At 50.3% G+C, this 26,791-nt stretch overlaps 1 protein-coding gene and 1 pseudogene across 2 annotated transcripts in view; both read left to right on the plus strand.

The window, feature by feature from the left end:
* TG (thyroglobulin) overlaps positions 1-26,791 on the plus strand; it is a 238,538-nt gene that overhangs the window by 37,150 nt on the left and 174,597 nt on the right. Inside the window, exons 17-25 of one of the 2 annotated variants that reach the window (XM_057735105.1) lie at positions 1,598-1,810; positions 3,078-3,232; positions 5,909-6,065; positions 8,031-8,255; positions 14,998-15,147; positions 17,078-17,248; positions 20,583-20,699; positions 21,439-21,554; positions 25,115-25,223. In XM_057735105.1, coding sequence (XP_057591088.1) covers positions 1,598-1,810; positions 3,078-3,232; positions 5,909-6,065; positions 8,031-8,255; positions 14,998-15,147; positions 17,078-17,248; positions 20,583-20,699; positions 21,439-21,554; positions 25,115-25,223 — 1,413 coding nt within the window. The remainder of the gene's footprint in view (positions 1-1,597; positions 1,811-3,077; positions 3,233-5,908; positions 6,066-8,030; positions 8,256-14,997; positions 15,148-17,077; positions 17,249-20,582; positions 20,700-21,438; positions 21,555-25,114; positions 25,224-26,791) is intronic. The other variant, XM_057735107.1, reaches the window with a different exon arrangement.
* LOC130854744 (U2 spliceosomal RNA) lies at positions 460-615 on the plus strand (annotated as a pseudogene).

The following is a 26,791-nucleotide window of genomic DNA, read 5'->3' on the forward strand; positions in this document are numbered from 1 at the left end:
AGGCACTACTGCTATCCTCGCCATTTTATGGGTGAGGAAACTGAGTCACAGAGATGGTAATTAACTTGCTCTAGGGGGCTCAGCTAGGAAATAATTGACCCAGGACTCAAAGCCCACAGGCTGACCCATAGCCCACAGGCTGACTCTCCCCCCGCCCCGCCATACACATGGCACTTGGTAAGAGCCAACTCAATAAGCCCTCAAATTACAGTGCAAAATCTTGGCCAAAGGCCATCATTCTTAGTAGAGAGAAGCCCAGGCTGCTCCCTGGAGATCAAAATGGGTCATTCTCCATCTTCAGGGCCCCCAAGTACCCTTGAGTCACATGGGGGTCGCAGATTTTAAAGCCAGACATATACTGGCAGCAAGGCTGTGCCCGAGAGTCAGATAATTAACTGAATCTCTAGCCAGGTGTGAAATAGTCACACGGAGTGTGTCTGTTCTTTAATTTACCCATCCAATGCTTCTTGGCCTTTTGGCTAAGATCAGGTGTAGTATCTGTTCTTATCAGTTTAATTTACCCATCCACTCACTTATTTAACACATACTCTTGGAGCGTGTTTTCTGGGTCAGAATTGTGCCGTGGTCTGGGTGAAGAGAAGAAAGGGACCCTCTGTCCCCTCTGGGGCTCGATCCAGCAGGGAGAGTAGAATGGAGATAATTAGAGTCTTGAATAATTGATGACAGCGGCACGGGGGTGGGGTGGTCTACTCCGAGTGGCCTGAGAGCTTGGAGAAAGGAGGGCCGAGTGAGCCTGGGAGAACCACAGAAGGTGTTAGAAAGTTTGAGGGGTCGAGCTGATAACCGAGGACCCGAAAAGGAACCTTCTAGGCAGTTGAACAGGCAGAGGGAAGGGCATGGGGTGTGCAACCAGAGTACGGTCAGGGAATGACAGCGGTGCCCTGGGGCAAAGCGGGGCTGGAGGAGGCCCGAGCAGAGAGAGGAAGTCTGGTCAGTAGGTGCTCGGGGGTCTTGAGAGCCAAGCCCAGCTCCATACAAGTTCTCTGCTGGCAGCGAGGTCTGCATTGGATGTGAAAGCAGAAGGGCAGGGGATGAGGCCCAAATGAGGGGAGCTGGTGAGGAAGCTTTGATAGCTTCAGGAAGAAGGTGATGAATGTCTAAATGAAGGAAGTGCAGCGGGGATGAAGAAAAGTCGAGAAGGTGTGAGCCGCTGCCTCAGCTGGCTGGCAGAGGAAGTGGGATGGTCTGGGTTGGCTGCCATGTTTCTGGCTGGAGGTGCCGGGCCTTGATCTCAGGGTGCTAAAACTGGGGCAGTCGTGGGCAGCAGACACTGAGTTCTGGACACGTTGACTTTGGAGTGGAGGAGCTGGTTGGGAATTGGATTCAGAGATGGGAAGATGCTCGAGACGGCCTGAGCTAGAGGTGAGGGAGCAAGAGTCATCCCTGCTCAGTGTCCGTTAAAACCGAGAGGATGGTTTCTGCCAAGAAGAAGGCGGAGAGGGAGGGGGCAGGCCCAGGCCAGCCGAGGGAAGGGGGGATGAGGGGGGCCCGCTGTGGGTGAGCAGCAGTGAGAGGTGGGGGCACTCAGCCCTGGTGCTGGGCAGGTGCCCACAGCCGCCCCCTTTCCTTCTCCCAGGCCCACAGTGCCCACTGCACTTCAACGTGTCAGACGTGGCTGGCGGGACCGTCCTGTGTGCACAAGCCTCAGGTCCAGGAGGGGCCGCCGTGCAGCAGTGCCGGCTGCTGTGCAGCCCGGGCTACCTGAACGCCTTCCCGCCAGGGCCGCTGCTGTGCAGCCTGCAGAGGAGACGCTGGGAGTCGCCGCCGCCTCAGCCCCGCGCCTGCCAGCGTGAGTGGCCCCAAGAAGGTCTGCCCGGCGCCCACTCCCTCTCAGGGCTCAGGGCCGAGGGAAGGAGTAGATGTGCTTCCCAGGTCTCTGGGGTGAAGCTTTATCTGTGGCTTCTCTGGAGCGATCTGCTCCTGGAAGCACTTGCTATCATTTCAGGCTCCCCTGGGATGTCTTGGGTACAGGACTACATTTAAGATGCAGGTGCTCCGTTGGCTGCATTGGTTACTATGGAGTTGGCAAGCTCCGAGCTGCTGGTTCGGCCTCTGAGAGTGACAGTGACACTGCTACACCAGCCTCTCCCCCAGGTCCATCTGGAGCTCCAGAGCCAGGCTGGCTGCCGCTCCAGGCTGTGGCATCTGCTCTGACCACTGTGGGCCTGGCCCCTGTGTAAATACAGGCCAAGCTCCTTCTTCCTGCTCTCGCGCCGAACCCACTTTCACATGCATGCTGCTGTGAGGCCACACCGGGCTCTGACTGCATCTGCCTTGGCAAAGCCCAGCCGTGGTTACTCATAGCCAGGCCAGGCAGGGGAGGATGTGAGCACCAGCGCTGGGTCCACCCAGGGCAGTGAGAGGGGGATTCAGGAGAGAGGCCCAGATCCATGGACTGACTGTCACAACGTGGTTGGTAGAGGGTCAAGGGACAGTATTTGTCATTTGTCGCAAAGCATCCTGAAATAGAGAATGCTATCCAGAAAAAGTTCAAAATGTGATTTGGGCAAATAAGTGGCCTGTTTCCTCCAATGATGACAGAGTGGCCTGAGCTGAGATCAAGAGCAGACTGGTCATGACTGAGTAAGGGGCTTGGGAGAAGAGAGGCACAGGTCCTGAGCTCCTAAAGTGGAGTGCAGGGCTGCTGTGTACGACTGTGCAGGTTGTGCACTGAACAACCTCAGAGAAAGCCTTTCATATAGGCTGCGGTGTCTACTCTTAACTGACCAAACTAGGTGCAGTGGCCCTGTGTGAGTGCAAGGTGGTATGGAAGATTTTCCAAGAGGAGTGTCCAGGACCCCATGTAAATGTAAAGCAGCCTGGTTTAGAGGATGAGATAGGACTGAGCTTGCTGTGAGGGTGCAAAGTAATTGGAGACAAGCCAGCGTGCTAGGAAGTTGTGAGACTCAGAGGGTGACAAGCAAGATGGTGGTTTTCGTGGGCTCCAAGCTAAGTGAAGAAGGTTTATTTTTGCAGAGGGAAAACCAAGCAAAGCAAAGAAAAGAATCCTGCAGCTCTTCCACCCCTGTCTGCTGACCTCTGGTGCTTGCCCGCAGGGCCCCAGCTGTGGCAGACCCTACGGATCCAAGGGCAGCTCCAGCTCCTGCTCCCGCCAGGCAAGGTGTGCAGCAGTGACTACGCAGGCTTGCTGTCAGCTTTCCAGCTCTTCCTATTAGACGAGCTCACGGCCCGCGGCTTCTGTCAGATCCAGGTATGTACCTGGCCTTCCCCACTAGGAGGGCTTGCACTGAGCTCAGGGTCCCTGGGCAGAGAACCTCAGATCTCAGATGAACCTGCGGTTCAACCCTCGGTCCCTTTACCCAGTGGGCAAATGGAGGCCCAGGATGAGAAGGTAACTCAGACAAGGCTAAGGACACAGGGGCAGAGGTGAAACTGGTATCCATCTCATCACTGGCCATTCTCTCTGCATAAAGATATTAAACCAAATGTGTGCTGAACGCTTAGGTCATGCCAGGCACTGTGCACCCCTTGGCGTGGATGAGCTAATATGATTCTCACAGAGATCCTGCTATTATTACTGTTTGGTTACTGGAGAGTTAAAATAATTGGCCAGAGTCACGCAACTGGGAAATGGTAGAGCCAGGCTGGCTGACGTGAGGACAGAGCTGTGGTCACTGTGTGGTACTGTCCCCACCCATGAAGAAAGAGCCCGGGGATGAGGGCACGGAGGCTGCAATGCCATGATGCGCTTCCTGGACTGCTGTGCTAGGTGGTCCTTAAACCTGAGAGGAGGCATCATGGATCCTGGAAAACATTTCCATCATGGAAAACATTACGTGCCAACCGGAAAGATGTAGTTACCATAAGAGATTTTAGCTGTGTAATAGACAAGGGCTTTGGTTTTTCGAAGTCCCAAGTATTCACAGAGGGAGTCTTTAAAAGTCACTCAGTTAAATAAGTCCTTGTTCTACTCAAAGTCTGCTAACTCATCAGAGCAACCCATTTCTAGCACCTCACATTAAGAGTTTTGGAGAACACACATTTTCACAAAACCAAATACAAAAAGTATTGATTTGAAAACAAGGAGAAATGTATATTGACCCCTTTTAATCTAAAGGGATGCACTTGACAGCTGTATCAGCAATATCTATTGGTTATTGAGCCCTGGTTGTATTTCTGGTGCCGGGCTGGAAGTTTTACTTTCCTGATCTCAGATGATTACCGCTGCCTGCTCAGTGGGTATCATTAGCCTTTGATTTGTAAGTGAGTTAACTAAAGCCCGTGGAAAGTAAGTTGCCTGAGGTTTCAAATCACAGAGTAAGTGTAGACTCTCATTACACCAAATTTTTCATTCTTTCATTCTTCCTTTCCTTCCTTCTTTCTTCCATTTAACAAATGTGTGAGTGCCTATTGCAGGCCAGGCATGGCTTCAGGCCCTGAGGACAGTCAGAGATCAACAAAGCCAGACACGAGTTACAGTGGCCAGGATAGATCCTAATCAGTAATACGCTGATCCTTGGCAGTTCCTCAGCCTCTCTGAAGCTAATTCAATCTATAACGTGGGGTAATGATAGTCCTGACTCCACAGACCAGGGTCTGTTTGGAGACCAAATGAGTGCTTATGTTTAAAGCACTTCACGCAGGGCCTGAATAATGGAGGATGTTGCAAAAGTGTGCATGGTGCCTTCCAGGGCTGCTACATGCCGGGTGCACGGCAGTTCTCAGCCAGTGACAATGGCACGAACCCCCCATCCATTGGCGCACCTGCAGCCCAGGTGTCGTGCGGTGAGTGGCACACAGTAGGTGCTTGGTGCCAGTCTGTGCCTTGACCTGCCATTCATGTCGAATGACCTCCTGCAGCACAGGGCCTGCATTGAGATGGTGCCATCCGGACCCTGAATGAGGTGGTCGAGGCCTCTCGTGCTGCAGACTGAGGGCCAGGCCCAGATCAATTCTGGATCGTGGGCCAGACAGATGTCACTTTCCTTCACAGAACCTTCCTTTTACACAGAACCATCTCATTCACCTCTAGACGGCCACGCTTCTGATAAACTAACATCCCCCGGGGCTCGATATAAAAGTGCTTGAGGTGCTGCTTTGGAAAGAGTACGATAAGAGAGCCCATTGAGGCTTGTGTTGACTTCTGGCCCCTGCCTGGCACTGTCCTCGGGCCCCACCACTGTCCATCCACCCACCCTGCCCTGCAGACAGTCAGGGGACATTGGAGGCCACGCTCGGGTTGGGAGAAGCCAGACTGCATGGTCACAGTCCACTGTGGAGCTGGTGGGTGCTTCCAGGGAGGGAGGGTCATGTCCTGCTGGTTGTAGGTGTTGTGAGGACGTTGGCAGAGTCAGCAGAAGTTGTTTCTCCAGTGAAATACGGCCTCTTTTAGGCTTTCTTTTTGCACGTGTGTGTGTGTGTGTGTGTGTGTGTGTGTGTGTGCGCGCGCACGCGCACCCTTTTAGTTTTATTTTTTTGAGAATCTTTAAATCTTTTTTTCTAAGTATATTTGTTTTCTTTGTAGTTTTATTTTATTTTTGCATATACACGTATCTATTCTTTTTCAAATTCTTTTCCCATTTACGTCAGCTCTTACTGCACTCACACCCCTGCCTGCAAGCTGTGTGACCAGGGCAGGTGATTTAGCCTCTCTGAACCTGGAACCTCATTTTCCAGCTCTTTCAAGGCTGCGTCCTCACAAACGTCTCCCACTGTGGGGATGGGATGGTGGGGGTGCAGAGCGGACCTTCCAAGGACAGGGGAGGGCCCAGTAGCTCCCATTGCCCGGGGCCACTTCCCGGATCAAGGGGCGGTCACGTCCTCTCCATGACCTCCTCCAACAGTAGCACGTGCTAGTTTCGGCGCCTGGCGTGGGCTTGGCCATGGGCTCCTTGCTCCGTGTTCCAGAACTCGCGTCTCTGTGCAGGTGAAGACGGCTGGGACCCCCGTTTCCATCCCCGTCTGCGACGACTCCACAGTGCGGGTGGAGTGTCTGAGCGGGGAGCGGTTAGGAGCCAACATCACTTGGAAATTGCGGCTGGAGGACGCCCCGCCCACCTCCCTCCCGGATCTGCTTGACGTTGGTATGTTTTCCTGCGCTGCTGCCTTCAAGCTGCACAGACTCGCTGGGTCTCAGTGTCCCCATCCATCAGATGGAGCCACTGCGGTCCCAATGCCTTCTTGTGGGGCCCAGGGAGGGCACCATGGGCCTGGCCCGTGGGAGGAGCTGGTTACTGAGAAATTTGTGAAAAGGACTAGAGTTCTGATCCGTAGCTGACGGGAGCTAAATCATATCACCCGACTGTGCTTTCGAGAACATTTTCTAATTCTTCTCTTGGTTTTCTGGGCACAGAGAAGGAAGAGAGGTGTGAGGAAGAGGGGTGGGATGAGGGGGTCTCCGTTGGTTTATAACTTATGTCCTGCCTACTTCCAATTAGAGAACTTCTCAGGCCACTGACACTGTTTAAACCCGTCATTACACTATTTAAAAATGAGATGGTGATGATTTGGATGAATCGAGATAGAAAGATTTAAGGAGGAGCAGAGTGCAACTTACGATCGTTACTCTGAACCAGGGTGGGACACAGCCCACGGGTTTCTTTTCTTTTCTTTTTAAAATTTATTTATTTTATTTTTGGCTGCGTTGGGTTTTTGTTGCTGCATGTGGACTTTCTCTGGTAATGGTGGCTTCTCAGTGCTGTGGCTTCTCTTGTTGCGGAGCTTGGACTCTAGGCGTGTGGGCTTCAGGTAGTTGTGGCACGTGGGCTCAGTAGTTGTGGCGCACGGGCTCAGTTGCTCTGCAGCATGTGGGATCTTCCCGGCCCAGGGCTCCAACCCATGTCCCCTGCATTGTCAGGCGGATTCTTTTTTTTTTTTTTGGTATATATGGCTGTACTTTTTTTTTTTTTTAATTTATTACTTTTTTGGGGGGTACACCAAGTTCAATCATCTGTTTTTATACACATATTCCCATATTCCCTCCCTCCTTCGACTTCCCCCCCACCCTCCCTCGAGTCCCCCTCACCCTCCCCGTCCCAGTCCTCTAAGGCATCTTCCATCCTGGAGTTGAACTCCCTTTGTTATACAACAACTTCCCATGTCAGGCGGATTCTTAACCACTGCCCATGGGTTTCTGGCTAGAGGGTGGGGCTGCTCCACTTTCTCTTCCACCATCCGATGGCCACACACCCAGGGTCAGGGCTGGCTGGAGCTTGACCTCTGTTCTAAGAGGGGGAACGTGTGGAAAACACCAGGGTAACTCCGGAGGCAGACTGCATCTTGGCCGTTCTCAGCACTTGTGACCATAATTACCACGTCCCCCCACCATAGCATTATGAATTAGGGGTCTTTTTTGTTGTCCTCTGGAAACAGCCTGCATGATCTGGGTATGTTTGAAGCTGCAAATGGATGAGATATTTATTCCTGGTGTCCATGGCCCGGGGCTGCCTTTACGGTAGCCCGTTGCGGCGCGAATGTTGGTCGTGTGCTTGGACCCGCCCCAGCTCCAGTTGTAGAGCTCACCCATCTGCTTTCTTCCTAGGAAACACGTGGAGTTTGACAGCTGGAGGCCTTCTCAGCATTTAGCTGAACCCGAGCTGGAGGCTCTGCCTTCCCTTTGGTCCCATTGCATTCTCTCTTGTAATCATCACCAACCACAAGAGGGCTTCCCCACTTTTCAGAAGGAGAAACTGAGGCTCAGAGATGGTGTCTCGGCAAAGGCTGGGACAGCTGTGTATCTGGGTGGTGTACCTTAGATGAGCAACTGAAGTCATGATATCCTATACCAGTGGGGGTCACGTTGCTGCCACAGAAATGACAGGAGCCAGAGACCTGGGTTGGAGTCCAAGCCATGCTTCTGATTCCTGTGTGACTTTGGGTCAATCAGCCCCCTTCTCTGGGCCTCAGTTTCTCCCTCCGTACAATGAGACACTGGGTGAGGCCCATGTCTCCTTTTGTTGTGGACGTTCTGGGTGGCTCTGCGCCTGGATCCTCCCTGACCCTTGCAGGAACAATGAGGTGACACTCCTGCCTCACCTTGTGTCTTACAGAGGAGGCCTTGGTGGGCAAGGATCTCATTGGGCGCTTTGCATATCTGATCCAAAGCGGACAATTCCAGCTTCATCTGGATTCCAAGACGTTCCCGGCAGACACCTCCATCCGCTTCCTCCAAGGGGACCGCTTTGGCACCTCTCCCAGGACACAGTTTGGGTGCTTGAAAGGATTCCGCCAAGTCTCGGCCACCAGCTACGCCAGTCAGGACCCACTGGGGTGCGGTAGGTGCCCCCTCTCTCCCTGGACTGCTGTTACTGAGCTATGAGAGGTTGTGGGAAAGGCCACAGAGCTCCGAGAGAGGTGATTCCGACATACAGAGTGGAGAATCGTTCATTTATTTACTCAGTGAAAGCTTTTCAATTGTCCAACTATATGCACGGGCGTGCAGTTATCACCCATCAGGGAGTAGCTGAAACTAGAGGCAACATGACAGAGGCAGAGCCCACTGTTTGAAGGTAACCCTCCTCTTAGACCTTGACAAGCTTGGACCCGGTGGCCTGGGCTACACCGTCATGGTGGAGAAGGCACCCTGTGTGCTCCGTGACTTTTCCTAGTCTAGGTATGGCAACACGTTACTCACCACCATCCCCAAGTGGCCAGCGGTCAGCCCAGGACGTGATGGTTCAGGGGAAGTGAATCCTGGTGGAGGCTGATGGGGCTGTTCTTGGCCGGACACATAAGCAGCCTTGGAAGCCATTCTCACTAGACTGCAGTGGCCGGTGCCTCGAATGGAAGCCGTGTGAGTTTCCTGTTGCTGCCATCACAAACCGCCACAAACATAGTGGTTTAAAACATCACCCATCTATTATGCGACAGTTCTGGAGGTCTGAATTCTCACACGGGGTCTCACTGGCCTCAAATCAAGGTGTCAGCAGGGCTGCGTACCTACTGGAGGCCCTGGGAGAGAATTGGTTTCCTGATTTTTCCAGCTTCTAGGTGGTGCCCGCATTTCTTAGCTCGTGGCTTCCTTTCTTCATCTTCAGAGCCTGCACTGTGGTAGCTCACAGCCGTTCTTCCCTGCTCACAGCTCCCTTGGACGCTGTCTCTCACTTCTAAGGACCTTGTGATCACACGCAGCTGGGTAGTCTGGGACACTCTCCCTAGTTTACTAGCGACCCTAATTCCCTCTGCGGCCTTAGTTTCCCTTTGCCATGTGATCTAACATATTTACAGTTTCCAGGGATTGGGACGTGGACCTCTTGGGGGGCCATTGTTCCATCTGTTACTGAAACTTCCACGGCTTCACAGTGAGAAGCCTTCCTCCCACATGGCATGAGACACAGAGGCGTTTTCACTGAGCTGGAGAGAAAGATGTTTCTCGGTTATTTATTTTTCCACTATTTATATTGGTTGCAACACAAAAGTTACAAGGCCTTTCCTCTCATGAAATCCACGCCAAATTCTAAGCTCCATGCTGAATTCCAGAAGGAGCTAACTCTTTACACAGAAACCAGAGACACAACCACTTCTTACTAATATTTACAGAGGATTTTGCAGTTTACAAGGCACTTTCACAAATACTTAACTCTCGCAATTGCCCCCGCTGGCAGGTCACCTCCCCATTTGACAGGTGAAGAGACTGAGGCTCAGATGAGATGAGGTCATGCATCTGTAGTGCCCAGAACAGGGCTGACTCAAAGGAGGGACTCAGGTTTCTGTGGATGAGTCACCCCGGTCCTCTGGGACCAGAGCTCACACTCCTTCCACTTCGCAGAGCTGCCCAAACAGAGGGCAAGAAGTAGGAGCAGGCATGGATGGTGCCATCCACCAGGGTGCGTGAAACAGGGTCACAGAAATGGAGGTGATTGCAACACCTGCTGCTGTGCTCTCAGGCTCACTGTGAAGAGCCCTGGGCTCTACTGCTGGAGACTCACAGTGTGTGTGTGTGTGTGTGTGTGTGTATTGGGAGGAGGCTGCTTTTATAGTTACCCCAGGTGGTGTTGATGAGGGGGTCTGGGGGCCCCCCATCGGAGGCTCACCCACCTTGGGTACCCCCTCTGGAGCATGGGACCAAGAGGCAGGATGACAGGAGATGGAAAGAGGGACCAGTCCAGGTTCGCATTTCCTGCATGTAAAATAAAGGGGGTGGACTGGAACCCTGGTCCAGTCCACCAGATTAGATGACTTGCCTGCCAGGATGGAGAGTCTGGCTTAACTGGGAGATGGGAGGGGGATGCTGAACCAGGGGCCAGACTGGTGTCAAGCGGTGGGGGCACCTGGAATCAGAACCTGTCCTCGGGGTGACCGGGCTTCAGAGCGAGTGGGAGCCACAGAGCGGGCCAGGGAAGGGGCCGAGTGAGAGGTCTGGCCGGGGGTGCACTTGCTCCAGATCAGGAGTCGGCCACCTTTTTCTGTAAAGGGCGGAAGCAAGTCTTTTAGGCTTTGCAGATGCTTCCGTTTCTGTCTCGAGGACTCAACTCATCCATCATAAGGAGAAAAACACGGCTGTGTTCTAATAATACTTCATTTGCCAAACAGAAGGGGAGCTGAATTTGGCCCGAGGGCTGTAGTCTGCCCACCCTAGCTCTACATAAACCTGCATTCTGTTCTTTAACCGCGGCAGCTTTTTACTGATTCACAAAGAATTGTTGATCTCATCATTCTGCCCCACCCCTTTACTCCAAAAGGTTACAAAGGTCCAGGATGGAATTCACAAAAGCAGCACCAAAAGCCCTGGATTTTCTCCAGGATCAATGGTAACATCCATTCTCTATCGAGTTTCTGCATTGCTCTGCTCCAGGGAGTCAGCTATTTTCAATTCCATGGGATGGACGAAGCAGCGGGGATGGGGTGGGGTGGGGTAGGGGGGTAGTTAAGAGTTTCGGGAAACTGTTCTTGGAAGTCAGGGGCGCTGGGTTCAAGCCATGGTTCCAACACTTTCTCAATGTGGGTTCTTGAGACATTGCCCATCTTCACTAGGCGTAATGTGGAAAATAGGGACAGTGATACCTAGTTCGTTGGGATTGTGATTCACATTGCAGAATAGAATCCGTGCAAAGCACATCACTTCACACATAGTGAAAGTTCAGCAAATGGTTTTGATGTTAATTAGCCACATGGGATTTAAACTCAGCCTTGCTGTTTCCAAATTCTTTGTCCTGTCCACTGCTTCACAAGTCTCCCTTCTCAGCAAGGGCTCTTGGTGAAATCACACCCTGGGATTCTTGTATCTGTTCTTACTGGCTCTTTTTCCTTCTGAAGCACATCTGGAACACAGCTGTGAGGCTACACACAGAGCATTGTCCTCTGGAGATAAGGCGGGGTTTCTGTGTGTCGTCTTGGGGGGCCAATCCAGATGGTCCCCTGGGGGGCAGTGATTCAGGGGAACCAGGGGGAATGTCCCGCTCCCGTGACTTGGGCAGGCTCGGCAGCCTTGATCTAGGCAGTGCGTGCTGTGGGGGCTGGAGGCTTTGTTTGTAGTGCCCACGGGGTCAGTTATGTTCACCCTCTCGCCTCCCTGCCAGCCAGGTGGCTTCCCCTCGGAATTACCTGCTGGCAGCCTTCATGCCAGCTTGGTCCATTAAGGAGAATCACAGAGAAATTGTCTGGATTTTCCATTTCCTTTCTGGACACATTCACTGTCACTCGTCCACTGCAAGTTTTTATAATAGGGCTAGTTCTCTATGGATTTTTTTCTGATGTAACATGTTATATCTTGTTTCCTCCTTTCTCCTCCCTCCCTCCCTTCCCTCCTTCTTTCTCTCCTTGCTTCCATTCATGAATCTATCCATGTATGTATGCATCCATCCATGCTTCCATCCATCTACCCATCAATCTTTCCATCCATCCTCATCCATCCATCCATCCATCCATCCACCCATCCATCCATTCAAGCTTTCAAAGTATAATTATGTGTCAAACACCATGTGACATACTCAGAGCAGCAAAAGTCATAGCTCCACTTTCAAGGAGTTCACAGTCTAGCTGAGGAGAGGTTAAGTGAAAAGATAGCTAAAATATCATGTGAAAAGCCTTTTGCATCCCAGTCAGGGCAGTCAGGGAGGGGTTGCTGTGGTAGCAAAGGCTGATAGGAAGTCTTGAAGTGAGTTAGAATTGTTGCTTGGACAAGAGTAGATAAGAAGTGGGGTGTGGGTGTGTGTGTGTGTACGTGTGTGTATGTGCCCCTGTGCTGAGGTTGTTAATGTGATGGACATTCTAGGAATGGAGATTAGTGCAAAAGCAGAGAGTTACAAGGTGCTGTGGCTTTATGGAGACAGGGCACGTGGTTTTTGTGGCTGGAGATGGGGCCAGAGAGATAGGAGGGGACCAGAGTGGGAGAGACCTGGGGGCACAGCAAGGGGCTTGGTCTAGTGGGGTCACCAGGGGAGAATTTTCAGTTGGAGAGTGATGGGGCCAGGGGCGGGGTTGAGCAAAGCAGGCCAAGGAGTGAAGGACTGATATGCTTCCTCAGATAGTTTTCTTCAGCAGAAACGTGGCTGCCTTGTTTGGGGCTCTGGGGCCGAGTTGGCAGGAGGGAAGGCATAACCCCAAAGCTCTGTGAAACTCACAAACTCAAATTGGCCAAATCACCTCATTTTACAGAGGAGGGAACTGAGGGGTTTCCCGGTGATTTCCATGGAGGAATTTAACTGAGGGATAGACACCCAGTTGTTGCTGTGGACGCGGGGTCTCTGGGAGGACCCACCTGCTGGGGAAGTAGCCCGGCAGTGGAGACTCACCGTGAGGTACACAAGGATTCCTTCGGGTGGAAAAGACTCGACGTCATACACGGAGAGAAACAGGACAGGTGGAGAAGCCTGAAATGTATGGCAGTGAAGTTCCCAGCTCTCTTTTTTCTGCCCCTTCACCTGCACCCTGGTTTCAGGGGCAGCAACTCAGGCTGGCTTACATGGTTTTGTTTTCCTTTAGCGATGAACTTGGCGACTGCTTAAAAAAAGCCGCAGGACCGAGGTAAAAATACTACAGATGATTAACAGTGTGACTCAAAGGAGTAACGAAACCCCACTCTGCGCGAGGATTGCATGGTGTGGGGCAGGCCGGAAAACACACCACTCAGGTTCCAGGACGTGCCTGGAGTTTCTGGTTTACTCAGAAGTACCACACGCATTATGCACACCCGAGAGAGGGGCTGTCAGATCCATGCTGGCCCTGTCCTAGCACATCCCACACATTTGTGCTCATTTCTTCGTTAAAGGAAGGTGGTTGAATTGGTGGGTGGAGAAAAGGCTTTGGTTTGGCGAGAATGGGACGTGAATCCCACCCCATCACCTTGCTGCCTTGACCTTGAACATCAGTTTTCTCCCAGCTAGAACAGAGATGTTACCTTTCGCATAAGGTGATGACATCGAAATACCTGGCACTGTGCTTCGCATATTCCATAAGTTTACTTCCCTTTGCAGAAAAGCATGCTGAGGCGTCATGCAGGAATGTCCCGAGGCTCAGCATTCTCATCTGTGAAATGGGGGCAACATACTAACTCCTGGGTGTGCTGTGGTGATGTACATGGGGTACACAGAGGAGTGCCCGGCACACAGACAGTTCTCCCAAGAGTGGGCACACTTTTGGCTCCCACCCACACTGGGTAACAGCTCACTTTTCCTGGAAGTTACTTGGCCAACTCTCCAGAACACAACCCTGAACCAAGAAAAAAGTTATGAAAGACCTTCTTCTGCCACCCCTTCTCTGAGCTGTCAGAATCAGTGTGGCCAAGTTCATGCACTTGCCACAGACCAGAGCTCTTGGGTGCCAACTTAGAACAGTTATGCGACATGCATCTGTCCAGTTTGGATTTCTGGTTTCTCAGCTCATGTCATACTGGAGGAAGCACATTAGGAAGGGTTGGGAATGTGAGAATCAGAGGGACAGAGAGCACTGAGACTCTGCAGATTGACAGGGGAGCAGAGGGAGGAAACGAATGAGGTGATCGAGGCATCCAGGGGGCAAGATGTGGGGAGGTCCTCACTCCCAGGGTCCCTTGGTGTTTCTGAGTAAAGCAGACACTCCACAATCCAACCGTGAGGGCCTCTATCAATCCTGTGCCCTGGGCATCTCACGCACCTCCTGGTAGCCCCAGATCTGAGCCATGACATCACTGAGGCCCCTGAGTCAAGTGAGATGATGCCAAATTGTTGAAATTGCCCCACAGAGGGAGGACACCCTGTTTGGACAGAGCAGGTGTTGAGGTTGGCTGCAAGGAGTGACTCCCTCAAGTGCAGAAAGAATTGGCATTTGTTGAGCACCTGTGAGTCTGGCATCATGACATGTGCTTTCTGTACATCATCACTGCATTCCAATGGGATAATATTAATTAATCCCTATTTTCCAGAGGAGAAAACAGAGCCTCAGAGAAGCCCAGAGTCATTTAGGTATAGTTGGGAGGGGGACTTTATCCTGTCTGTCTGACCCCAAAGTTTGCACACACCACCCCCCCCCCCGCCCCCGCCACTGTGCTCCACCTCGATCCCTTGGCAACCTATGGATGGATGCTCATCTTTCAAGATGTTCTCCAGCTTCACCCCATGACAACCTTTGCTGTGTCTACTAAGCGCTAGCTCAGTAGCTGGCTCTGTCTGGCTTTTCTCTTTTCCATTCCTTGCATAATCCAAACTCATCCTGCCTCAGGATATTTGCACTTGCTGTCTCCTCTGCGTCTTTGCCCGGGGTTCTCCTCACCCATCCGGTCTCACACGTCACCTCTCAGAGGGGCCTTCCTTACTATTGTGCCCTCTTTTCCCGCTTCGTTTCACTCATATGTGACATTCTTCTCAGCCACCCTCTCGTCCTGCCAGCCCCACAGCTCCTGGAGAGCAGGAACCTTGTGAACCTTCTTCACGGCTCATCCCCGACTCTTACAGCCTGATGCACGGCACGTCCTCGGTGGGCATTGGCTAAGTGGACAAGCTGTTTTCTGATTTTGGAATCTCACAGACCCTGTGTGTCCTGAGGTTGTAAGTGTACAAGTGTCTTGTTCTTTAACCTCACTGTTCTGTTTATCTTTTCTAGTTAAATGTCCTGAAGGAAGCTATTTTCAGGATGAGCAGTGTATTCCCTGTCCTGCTGGATTCTACCAAGAACAGACAGGTAGCCTGGCCTGTGTCCCTTGTCCTGCGGGCAGAACCACCATTTCCGTTGGAGCTTTCAGCCAGACTCACTGTAAGTTCTAGTGGGTCCTACTTTGAAAGAGAAACCCTACAACACCTTATGGGCACAGCAAGGCATCTCAACCTTAGTACTATTGAAATCTGGGGACAGACAATTCTTCATTTTGGAGGGCTGTCCCTTGCATGATAGGCTGTTTATTTCGCAGCATCACTGGTCCTTACCACCTGACACGCACCAAGTTGTGACCATCAAACATGTCTCCAGACAAGGCCAAGTGTCTGCTAGATGGGGGCAAAATTGCCCACCCTTGAGAACCATTGTGTATAGAGCATAATAATCAAAGGGGCGCCACCTTCATGCCTGTGCTCTGTCAGGATCTAGGCCAGACATGTCACCCATGTTGTCTCATTCAATCCTCCCAACTCCCCTTCTAGGTAAACAGTATGAGCCCAAATTTTATGTATAAAAAGGCTAAGGCTCACAGAAGAAATTTAGGTAAAGTTGCTCAGCTAGTAAGTGAGCGACTTACTAGCTGGCCTTTGATCTTGGTATTGTCTGATTCTGAAACTTCTGATTTTTGTAAGTCAATGTTATCAGATTAAAAAGTGGGAGATGTTTTCCACCTACGGTCATTACCACCGTGTAGCTCATATTCCCTTCCTGGCCCTACGAATCTGTCAGGACTTTGTGTGCCGGTGGCCTTCCCGTATGTCATGTGATTTCACTTGGCCTATTTACTTAACAGTCACCTGGGGAGCGATGGGTTTTTCCTAGCAGTCGTGAATCTTTTCATGTTAGTCTGAAATTGTGTCAACATGAGCCATTGCTTTAAATCAGAGTAGTGTTTAGAATTGTAAAATAATTAATCAAAAGAGATCAAGTCGCCTTCTGTGATAGAAGTGGTTTCCTCGGTCAGAAGAGCGGTGGAAACAGGGTGGTATTTCCAAGAAAGTAAAAGTCAGAGGAATTTCCTAGGCCGAAAGCCTGACATTCTTTCTGGAGAAGAAACTCTTTCCTAGGAACGCAGAGTGTCCTTAACATCAGGGCGTCCCCCTCAGTTTGCACACGTTGGCTGCAGACACTGCGGTTTGGGATGACACAAAGTGCTGTCACGCTGCCCGAGGAACACTTTCTTAAAAGGAGTCCCTGCAGTTCCCCCTTGTTTGTGGAGGGAGAGCTGTATACACACATGGCAGGGGGCAGAGGAGGAGGCAGAGGCCTGGCACCCCCAAACCCATCTCCTCCCCACTCTCCCCTCTACTGGCGCTGTGACCTCGGCCAAGTCACCTTCCTCCTCTGAATGTCAGCTTCCAGATGTGGGGATAAAGACCAAACACTTATTTCTTATTGTAAATCACAGTATCAAAGCCCGGGGTGGACGGGGCGGCTTGTATTATGTGTCAGACACCGAGCAAGACACTGGGATAAAACAGGGAGCGAAGCCAGGTGGGGTCCCTGCCCACCGGGGAGGGAGGCAGACAAATGGGAATGAAGGCCGTGCCCCCGGCTCTGAGCAGAGGTGTGGGTCAAGAGGAGAGCGTGTATTCCCCGGGGGTCAAGGGGTTGCGGGGCTTCCCTGAGGAAACGAGGACTGGGCGGGGAAGAGGTAACGGCTTGAAGACTGGGGAGAGCCGTGCACCAGGAGAAGAACCGGGGGTGGGGTGGGGTGGGGTGAGGGCAGAGCCTTAGTCCCAGCAGATGGTATCTGAGCGGGTGGCGTGTTGCCAGCACTGCAGGCCGGTTGCTGAGGCACAGGTGCACGTGCAGGTCGGATGGGCGGGGGCCAGGGCACAGGGGCCTTAGGGGCCCAGAGGCGAGCCCAGACTTTGTGCTTTGGTCAGGGTGGGGACACTGACAAGTTTTGAGCTGGGAGATCAAACGTGGGACTTGGATGTCTGATCAAGGACTGGGAGCCTGGGGTCCGGCCAGGAGGGGACCCCAGACGCGTGGCACTGATAGCTGTATCCATCTTTGGCTCCAGGTGTCACTGACTGTCAGAAGAATGAAGCGGGCCTGCAGTGTGACCAGGACGGCCAGTACCGAGCCAGCCAGAGGGACAGGGCCAGCGGGAAGGCCTTCTGCGTGGACAGAGAGGGGCAGCGGCTGCCGTGGTCAGAGACGGAGGCCCGGCTGATGGACGCCCAGTGTCTGAGTACGTGCAGGCCGTTAAGTCAGCCACTCCTGGGGACAGGGCGTGTAATCCCAAGGACTTTCTAGAAGGGGAGAGACATGTGAGATGCGTTTGTCCCTAACCTTTTATTTCAAAAACTTTTCATCTGTGTAGGAGTTGAAAGAATAGCAGGATGAACAAATATTCATCACCCAGATCCAAAAATTGTTATTGTTTTGCTCTCTCTCTCTCTTTTAATCATTGGAAAGTAGATTTCAGACATCATGAAACTTCACCCCTGAATACTTCAGCAACATGAGAATTGAATTTAAAAATCACCCATCTGCCGAGTTTCCTTTCTTGTGGGCAGCTTGCCTCCGAAAACTGGTCAGCACGTCTCCCTTGGGATGTTGGGGGAAGACCCCAGGGCCCGTCCTTCTTCCATAACTTACTTGCTGGGCGACCCAGAGCAAGTTGCTCAACCTCTCTGATCCTCCTCAGCTCAGCAGCCACTGCGAGGGGCAATATCACCCAATGAAGATGGCAAACACTGAGCCCAGCTCTTCAATGAGATAATGGGTGCGAAGGTCCTGGGTGAACTGACAGATGCCCTACAATCCTAGGCGCAGTGGGAGTGCGGCCAGAACTAGTTTAATCCCAATGGTGCCCTTTACTGGCCATGTAGTGCTGGGCAAGTCATTTACCTTCAATGGTTTCCCCATCTGTAAAATGGGGATGTTCATGCCTTAGTAAAGCTCTGATGACTGCCAAGGATGTGTGTGTGTGTGTGTCTGTGTGTATGTGTGTGTGTCTATGGATACATTGTAAATCCAATGAAAATCTTTATTATTTTTTTCCTAATATCCCTCCTGTTGGGCAGAAATAGTCCAATCAGGGGAGTTAGAGCTGGAGGTGCTTTAAGAGATCAGTTAGGCAGATCTTTGGTGTCCTTTATAAATGAGGTAGAGGATGTCCTCAGAGGGAAAGAGGATTGCCCAAGGACCACTGTGATTTCTGGCCATTCTGGGTGCTTGTGTCTTAACTCTGGCATTCTTTGCCTCCCTACCACTGGCTCGGCTGTGCGGATTGTCACGCGCACTTTGTAAAGCATTTCCTGGCTTGTTCAGCCCTGTGCTCATCTGGAGCAGAAACGCCTGTTTAATCAGTGGAACCAGAAACGCTTATAAGGAACAGCTCAGCTTTGCCAACTTTGACAACGCCTCCCTGAGGTACTGGCTTATGAACAGCCTCCAGATTGGTCCTCAGCATCTTTGGCTTCTTATGCAAACCTCAGAACTTAAATTTCCCTCTCTGGACATACAGGAGGATTTCCATGTTAAGAAGCTGGGCCCCCACTGGGATGGCAACATGCCTTCTCAGAATCTTTTCAACTTGACTTTGAGAAGACCTTTCTCTTTGGGGGTGGAATTGCAGTCTCATTGTTGAGGCTTTTGTCTGCTAGAAAAGGCAAAGGGAATAGCGATCGGCTATATAATTCCCCAAACAGATATCTACCTTGGCCAGTGGAAATATTTCAAGCTCATCTTCCCTTCAACTCTAGATGCAGTTTTCTAATTCTGCCCTTTGTTGGCCCATGCCAAAGACTTCATATACCATGTCAAGTGCTCAAACAGAGGAATATGCCTGCCTTTGGAATTACACTGTCTTCATAATGTTGTGATGATTTTGATTCCTGGTGTTGTAATGATTTTCACAGTCATCCATCCATCCATCCATCTGTCCATCCATCCATCCATCCATCCATCCATCCATCCATCCATCCATCCAATAAGTAGGAAATGAGTATATATCTCTATCACTATCCTAGCCAGCAGGAGTTCAAATATCATCAGAACATTATCCTTGTCTTGGAAAGAGACAGGCACATAAATAGCCATGGTACGCCGTGCAGGAATCACAATCAAATAGAGTGAGGTGCCCTGATGCTGACCCTTTATACTTTCCCCAAGGCATTTGTAAATATCTGTTATGTATGTAAATTTGTAAATATCTGTAAGGCATGTGGGAAATTACACCAACAGAATGTATAAATCTGCAAGCTAGCTCAATATTCCATGGAAGCAATGGTAACTCAATTCATAGATTGTTTCTGTTCTGTTTGTCAAAGAGCTTCTTCTTTGAACTCTGCAATGTCAAGATCTCTATCAAGCTGTCCCTTATGTGAAAACCAGCAGATTCTTTAACTGAAGTGCTCAACTTACTGCATTTATGGCTCCTGAGAAGACTTTAATTGGAAACTGAAAAACTTTTCAAATTTTATTTAGTATCCTAGAATGCTGTAAGATTCTGGTCCATAACAAACAAGCCTTAGGGACACTGGGCTGCATATAACATGGTGTTTACTAGACTGGAGCTTCTGGTCCCTATAAATAAGATACCAGGGAGTATAAAAAAGAAAGGAAGATATGAGAGCGGAAGGACCAAATATGGGCTGAGCACATGAACTTGGCAAATTTAATGATCAATGGAGGACCACTTTGTAAAATTAGAATTTTTTATATCAGAATTTTTGAAGCCTTAAAGCATGTCATTTCTATTATATTAATATGCCCCTCTCCCATTCCCACTTTGAAGGTAATAAACTTTTTTTCTGCACTTATTATGAAAACTGAGAATAGGTTGGTTTGGATGGTTTTGAATTTATTGACATGATGAAAACCAACCCAGACATGATCTCTTCTATAAAGCAATGGAGGGACTGCCTTGGTGGCACAGTGGTTAAGAATCTGCCTGCCAATGCAGGGGACATGGGTTCAAGCCCTGGGCTGGGAAGATCCCACATGCTGCGGAGCAACTGAGCCCATGCGCCACAACTACTGAGTCTGCGCTGCAGAGCCCAAGAGGCACAACTACTGAGCCCACGTGCTGCAACTACTGAGCCTATGTGCCTAGACCCCATGCTCCGCAACAAGAGAAGCCACCACAATGAGAATCCCGTGCACCACAATGAGTGGCCCCCGCTCACCACAACTAGAGAAAGCTCAAGTGCAGCAACAAAGACCCAACGCAGCCAAAAAACAAAAACAAAAACAAACAAAAACGATGGATATGTATGAGAACGAGGGGGTTTACATACATGTTTATAATCATGTCTGCAAAAAACTAGCACTCATGCACTTTGATACTTCCTGACAATGAGGTGGAAAAAGGAGACATAGCAAGTTACAGCTCTCAGTATTAGCTACGAGGCAGCATTCTGGAACTACCCTTAAAAGGGAATTTCTCTTTTTAGAACACCTGTGTGACCAAGGGTTGTGAGTAGGAAATGATTTCTTGACCTAAAACTCTTTTTGGCCTCTCTGCAGAGGCCCTAGACTCTTCAGAGTGAAATTTCACAGATCTGCTTTCCTTTCAGTGATGCGGAAATTTGAGAAGCTTCCAGAATCTAAGGTGATCTTCAATGTCGACATTGCTGTAGTGGTCAGGTCCGAAGTTCCCAGTGCTGAATCCTCACTGACACAGTGCTTGGCAGGTGAGGGATAGTGGGGAGGCCAGGCACCTGGGTAGTGCCGTAGGAATACGCTATACTGGTCTTGCAAGACATGCCAAGTACAATCCTTGAAATGACAATCAGATATACTTTCTCAAAAATACTTTGTAAGGGGACTTCCCTGGTGGTGCAGTGGTTAAGACTTTGCCTTCCAATGCAGGGGGTGAGGGTTTGATCCCTGATCAGGGAGCTAGGATCCCACAGACCTTGTGGCCAAGAGCCCAAAACATAAAACAGAAGTAATATTGTAACAAATTCAATAAAGACTTAAAAAAATGGTCCACATAAAAAAAAAAAAAAAAGCTTTAAAAAATACTTTGTAAATCAATTGATTCCCAAAATGTACATCCAACTCATAATTTCCATTCCAAGCTTATACAGCATCTGCCGTCTACCAGGAACGCGGCTCTGCCAAGTGTTAGGGAGCAGAACTGAAGGACACTTGTTCCTTGTAACGCATTTTGTCCAGGTCAGGAGATGCATCTGTCTATTTCAATGGTGAGGGCAGAGATGGGTAATAACAACTGCCACTTACTGGGCATCTGTCTTTACAAGCATTATCTCATAATCCCCCAGTCCTCCAGGAATAGTCATTGTGACCCACGTTACAGTGAGTGTGTGTGTTTGCGTGTGTTTGGGGGGCAGGGAGTAGGGGTATGTGTCTGTCTGTCCCCAGCATCTCCTGAGGGACAGGTGGGTGACTGTCCCATGGCGCTTGCAGACTGTGCACTGGACGAGGCCTGCAGCTTCCTCGCGGTGTCCACGGCAGGGTCAGAAGTCTCCTGCAATTTCTATGCGTGGACAAGTGACAACATCGCCTGCACAACTTCTGGTCGGGTGAGTCTCAGCGTTGCGGTTCTGCCTCTTGTCCATCCTACATCAGACAAGCCCTGATCACATCGACACCACTCCAGTCGGGCGATGGGATGAGATTGTCAGTAGCTGGTCCCACATTACCTCCATTTCTTCACAATGATGAGACTTCGGGAAGTCGAAGCTGCAGTGGACCAGTGATGGTTCAGGATGAAGCTGATGTAGGGACTGTTCATCTGAGCAGCATCATGTCCTGACAGATGCATCAGAGGAGGATTTCAGTGATGAGCCCCCTCCTTCTATTCCCCGCCCGCTTATCTTGTTGGGCAGCTGGGCCACTGGACATGCTGGGACATTGTCCAGAGCCCAGAATACCGCCTGTCTCTCTGACTCCCGGACCCCAGCATTCCTTCCCATTGTAGAAGTAAAACATGATTATGGCTTAAAAAGGGGAAAAAGCTAAATATTAGTTAGAACCACATGAAATTGCTATTTCTGTAAGTCTAAGCTGGTAGGGTATCAGCAATTTCATTGTTACCATGAATTAGGACAGAAAGGTATGCAGTAAAAAGATATTCTCCTAACTTTCTAACTCCTAACCACATGCAAATCTCCATCTTTCTCCTCCATTTCTTATGGATCCTTCCAGAACATTTCTGTGTGTTTATATATGTTTATTACATAACAGCATTTTTGTTTACATGCTAATATTTTACAATACATATTCTTTTCTACCTTGATTTTCTCACATGATATTTATCTTTCTGTATCTAAAAAATGAACCTTGTTCTTTTTAATGGCGACATACTAATCTGTTCTGTGGATGGACCTCATTTATCTCACACTTAAGGGCATATAGATTAGTTAGCAGTTTTGCATCAGCACCAGGTACCAGTGCCTGTGTGTGAGTGCTTTTTCATAAGCCACAGCCCAGAAACAGCATGGAAGGTGGACCCCTGAATTTTAGGGCTCAAGCTGGGGCCTGGAGCTGCAGGATCTTGAGAAGAGCAGGGAGGGGTCTTGAATCACCACCTTGTCATTTGGGGGCTGTTTACCATGTGCAGTTTCCTTAACCTCAGTCTCCTCATCTGTAAGATGAAGTCTGGTGAGGACCCGAGAGACTAACTCAATACACACAGTAGACTGTTAAGGACATGTTCGCTTCTTAGAGTTTAAAGCATTTTGAGGAGGATGACTGTGCCTTTACTTGTTTTCACTCTCATGATTCAGACCTGCTTTAAGATACATCAGGGGGAAAAGAGGGTGGGATGGGGGAGGGAGGCTGGGCTCACAGGCGTGTGACACTCAGCAAGCACTCACCACCAATAACACATTAGGGCCAGAACTGAGCCCGTGGTCTTGGTGTCACCCCTTCTGCCCTGGGACAGTGCAGACCAGCCAGGTCATTTGCTCTAAGGATCCAGGTACTGCTCCTGCATCTTGGCTGGTCCACCGTGAGTGATTCTGCTAATGGGACACCTCTGTCCAGACCTCTCTTGAGTCCTCTTGTGGTCTGAGAATCACAGCTGTCAATGAGAGTGGTTCCCTAGGTGACTGTCAAGTCCTTGGGAATCTGAAGGTGATAGAGATATGAGGGTTTGTTTTAATCTCTAAATTTATACGTTTGAATCGACTCATTTTATAATAATACTGATAAAGAGAATTTTAACATACTGTTAGATTACTGTATTATGTGAATTGAGCTTTTTATCTCATCTCACCACAGAATTTTTATATCCTTAAAAAATTCTAAAAGACCAAAAATTCTGTATTAATTAAGCATCTTAAGGATCTGAATGCAAAAAATGTGTATATACATATATATGTGTGGGTGGGTGTGTGTATTGAATATCTATAATGTATTCTTAGAAAAACAGATATTCCAAAAAAAAAAAATCCTTGGGAATCCCTAATTTAAAGAAAGTCTACTCCTTCTGTCTCCCTAAGGGATCAGAACCAGCTTATAGAATTAATATGAACAAAAAGAGCCGACATTTGCGGAGCACTTACTAAGCACCTGGCATTTCTGTGAGCAAACGTCTTAGATTATTGATCATCTGATCCTCTGCTGACATCTGCTTGCTCAGGAAGTGTGGATTTTACCCTACAAGAAATACATTTCATTTTTTTAAAAAAAGGCAAAAAAGGAATGAACTCTTAACTTCAACCCCTCAGCCCATGAGAGACACTGTCTTACAGGGAGACTAGTTAGCGGTGGATTCTGGAGCTGGGCTGCCTGGGTTCAAGTCCCATCCCCGCCTGGTTCCCCAGAGCCCCCATAAATGTGCAGTAGTAACGGCACCCATATCGCAGGACTGTTGTAAAGTCACACATGGAAAAGCCCACAGGACAGTTTCTGCTGCAGAGGAAATGCTCGATGACATTTATCATAGGTGTCACCTTTGCCGTTAGTGTGTCATCCACACATCAGGTTGGCGGGGATTCCATCTCAACCCTTAGTAAGTCTTCTCTCCGGGACCCAGGGCCCTGCGGTGCCTTAGATCATGCGTGACGGGTCCACACAGCCCAGCGCTGAGGCCACAGTCCCAGGGGCTGACTTTGGGCTCCTTGGCGCCACTGGTCGGGGCCAGGCTCAGGGTCGGGAAGGGACTCTTGCTCAGGCAGGAGCCCCGTGCTTTGGGTTACCCCCACCCACTCCTAGCAAAGCCTGACCGCAGATGGTACCAGGGCTCCTATAATCTGGGACCCAAAACTATGGTCCTTCTCAGTCTGCAGGAATCTTTCCCCCTCGGACATCCTTCTTTCCTCCCTAAACCATCATCCGGTCAGTGAGTTCGGGTTTTTTCTAAAAAGCAAGGAGAGCTGTTGCCTTCAAATAGACTTTGTTTTAGCTTCTGCTCTCCCTGAATTCCCACAATTGAACTGGGAATCTCAAAGTTGGGCAACTTTGTGAGGGGGAGGGCAAAATACTAGAAACAAGACACAAATCGATACAGATTTATCTTATGACACCCACACAGCAAGAGCCCTGGAAACAGAGATCAGAGAGAAGTGAGAGTGGCAAGATCTTTAGAAGGCTGACCTCCTATCCTCACTGCATACAAGCTGTGTGCCAAACAAGGTCTTCCATGAGCTGGCCCCTGCCTCTCTCTCTCTCTCTCCCCACTCCCCCATAACTGACGATCCCTGAGTACCACTGGACCTAATTAATCAAAACACCCATGGGATTCCAGGTCTCCATCTCTGCCATCTCCTCTGCTTACAATCTACCTTCTCTTGTTTCCACCCAACAAACTCTTACTTATATGTCAAAACCCACCAGGATTCACTTTTTCTGGGAAAATTTTCTAGCTCCCCTTTTTCAGTAGAGTGAACCACTCCTCCTTCAGTGGTAATTATCTCCTCTTTTATTACATGTGTCTTTGCTGCTAACACTCTCGGCTGGAGTTTACTGCTTATCTGTCTATGTGTACCAAGAGATGAAGAAAAACTAACGAGCGGGAATCTTCTCTTATTTATCTTTGTAGCTCCCATGCCTAGCTTTGGTTAGAGTTTGATAAACGTTTGTTGAATTTAAATGTGAAATATCACAGGATGATAATTCAGCCTCTTTCCATGTCCAGGATGAAGATGCATTGGGGACCTCCAAGGCCACCAGCTTTGGAAGTCTTGCGTGCCAAGTGAAAGTGAGGAGCGGGGCTGGAGACTCTCTGGCTGTGTATCTGAAAAAGGGTAGGTGGATGAGCTGGATGGCTTGGGGCCCCAGTGGCTTAACTTGACCAGTGTCCCGAGCTGCTTTCCCACAGGGGACATTCAGACAGGAGTCACCCTGCCCCCAGCCCAACGGACAGGGAGGCCCACCCTGCAGGTGAGGGACTCAGTCGCAGAGCAGACACAAAGGCAGTGGGCAGAGGCCAGCTGACTCCACACCGTGTGGCCCGTGCAATCTCGCACGGCTGCCTGTGATGTGGGGGCCTCTGCAGCAGGGCTGTGGGCCCTGGGCTCCCTGCAGCTGCCTGTCCTGGCCTTGCATCTCACAGACCGTCACTCCCCTCTCCCTTTCCTGTCCACCCTCCCTGGAAGCTGTCAGACTGTCTCACAAGCAGCCCAGACCTCCAAGCTCTTGTCCCTCCCCCCTGCACTCAGGACCTCCCCCGCTGAAGTGCACATGCATGTTACTTGGGGGCGGGTAACACTGCAGATGCCAAGTCCATAAATCAGGGGAAGGCTACGATTCTGCCTTTCAAATAACCTCTCAGGGTCCCTGGACTGCGCTTTGAGGAGCGATGGTGTCTCGTATTTTATAGTTTATAGCTCACTTTGCCAGACATCCTTTCATTCCACCCTCACAGAGATTCTTGAAGGAAGGTGAACATGGGCTCATAATCCCTGTTTTACAGCTGAGGAAACTGAGGCTCAGAGAGATTAGGAGTGTGGCCCAAGGTCATATTGCTAATTAACCTAAGTGTGTCTTATTCCTCTGCATGGCCTCACAGAGGGGGACAGGGAGACACGTTTGGTCACTGTAGCATGTGTGGGAGAAGCAGTGAGTCTCTCCCAAGAATCCTACGGCCTGCACGCTTCTGCCCTATTTATTGGGACCAAGAGAGTGGACAGCAGTGCAGGGTCCTGAGCCCTGGACCACAGCTAGGCTCTGCCTGCAAACTGTGATGCCTTCGCTCGTTACTGCTCTTCCAGCCTTGCTTCCCACGGTAAAAGGGGAGGGGCCTGGAGCCCGCCTGGTGGGTCGGCCCCAGCTCTGCCACGACGAGCTGTGTCCTCTTGGACAGGTTCCTTGACATTGTAGGCCGCTGCGATTCTATTAGTCAATTAGGAGTCACAGGTGAGCTAAGGTGGTTGGAAGGTGGGAATGTTGGAATGCTTTTCGAATGATGCGATGCTTTTAAAACAGCGTGTGGCTTGCGGTAAAGAGCAAGTGCAGGAGGAGGCTTCTATGATTGATCCTTTTCACTCTAGCTAACGGTTTCCCAGGGACCCGAGGCTACGGCTGTGGACCGGAAGACAGGCCAGGGGGCCTGAGCGAGGACCGGGGGGTTGCAATGAAGGTGGCAGGCATGTCACTCCCTTAGGTCTGTAGCTCCAGGCAGGCGGCCCGGCTCCCAGCAGCTTCAAACTTGTGCTGCGAGCTGCTGGCAGTGGTGGAGAGGATGTCTCAGCCCAGCCCAGTGCCTCAGCTGACCTCGGTAGCAGGCTCAGCCCACGACAGGGATAAGCGTCTGTGTCCTTTTGTCTCTGGTCCTTCTTTTGCCTGATACCTCCATCCTGTCTTAAGTGAGAGC

Source organism: Hippopotamus amphibius, chromosome 5 (assembly GCF_030028045.1).
Source record: "Hippopotamus amphibius kiboko isolate mHipAmp2 chromosome 5, mHipAmp2.hap2, whole genome shotgun sequence".
Classification (NCBI taxonomy): Eukaryota; Metazoa; Chordata; class Mammalia; order Artiodactyla; family Hippopotamidae; genus Hippopotamus; species Hippopotamus amphibius.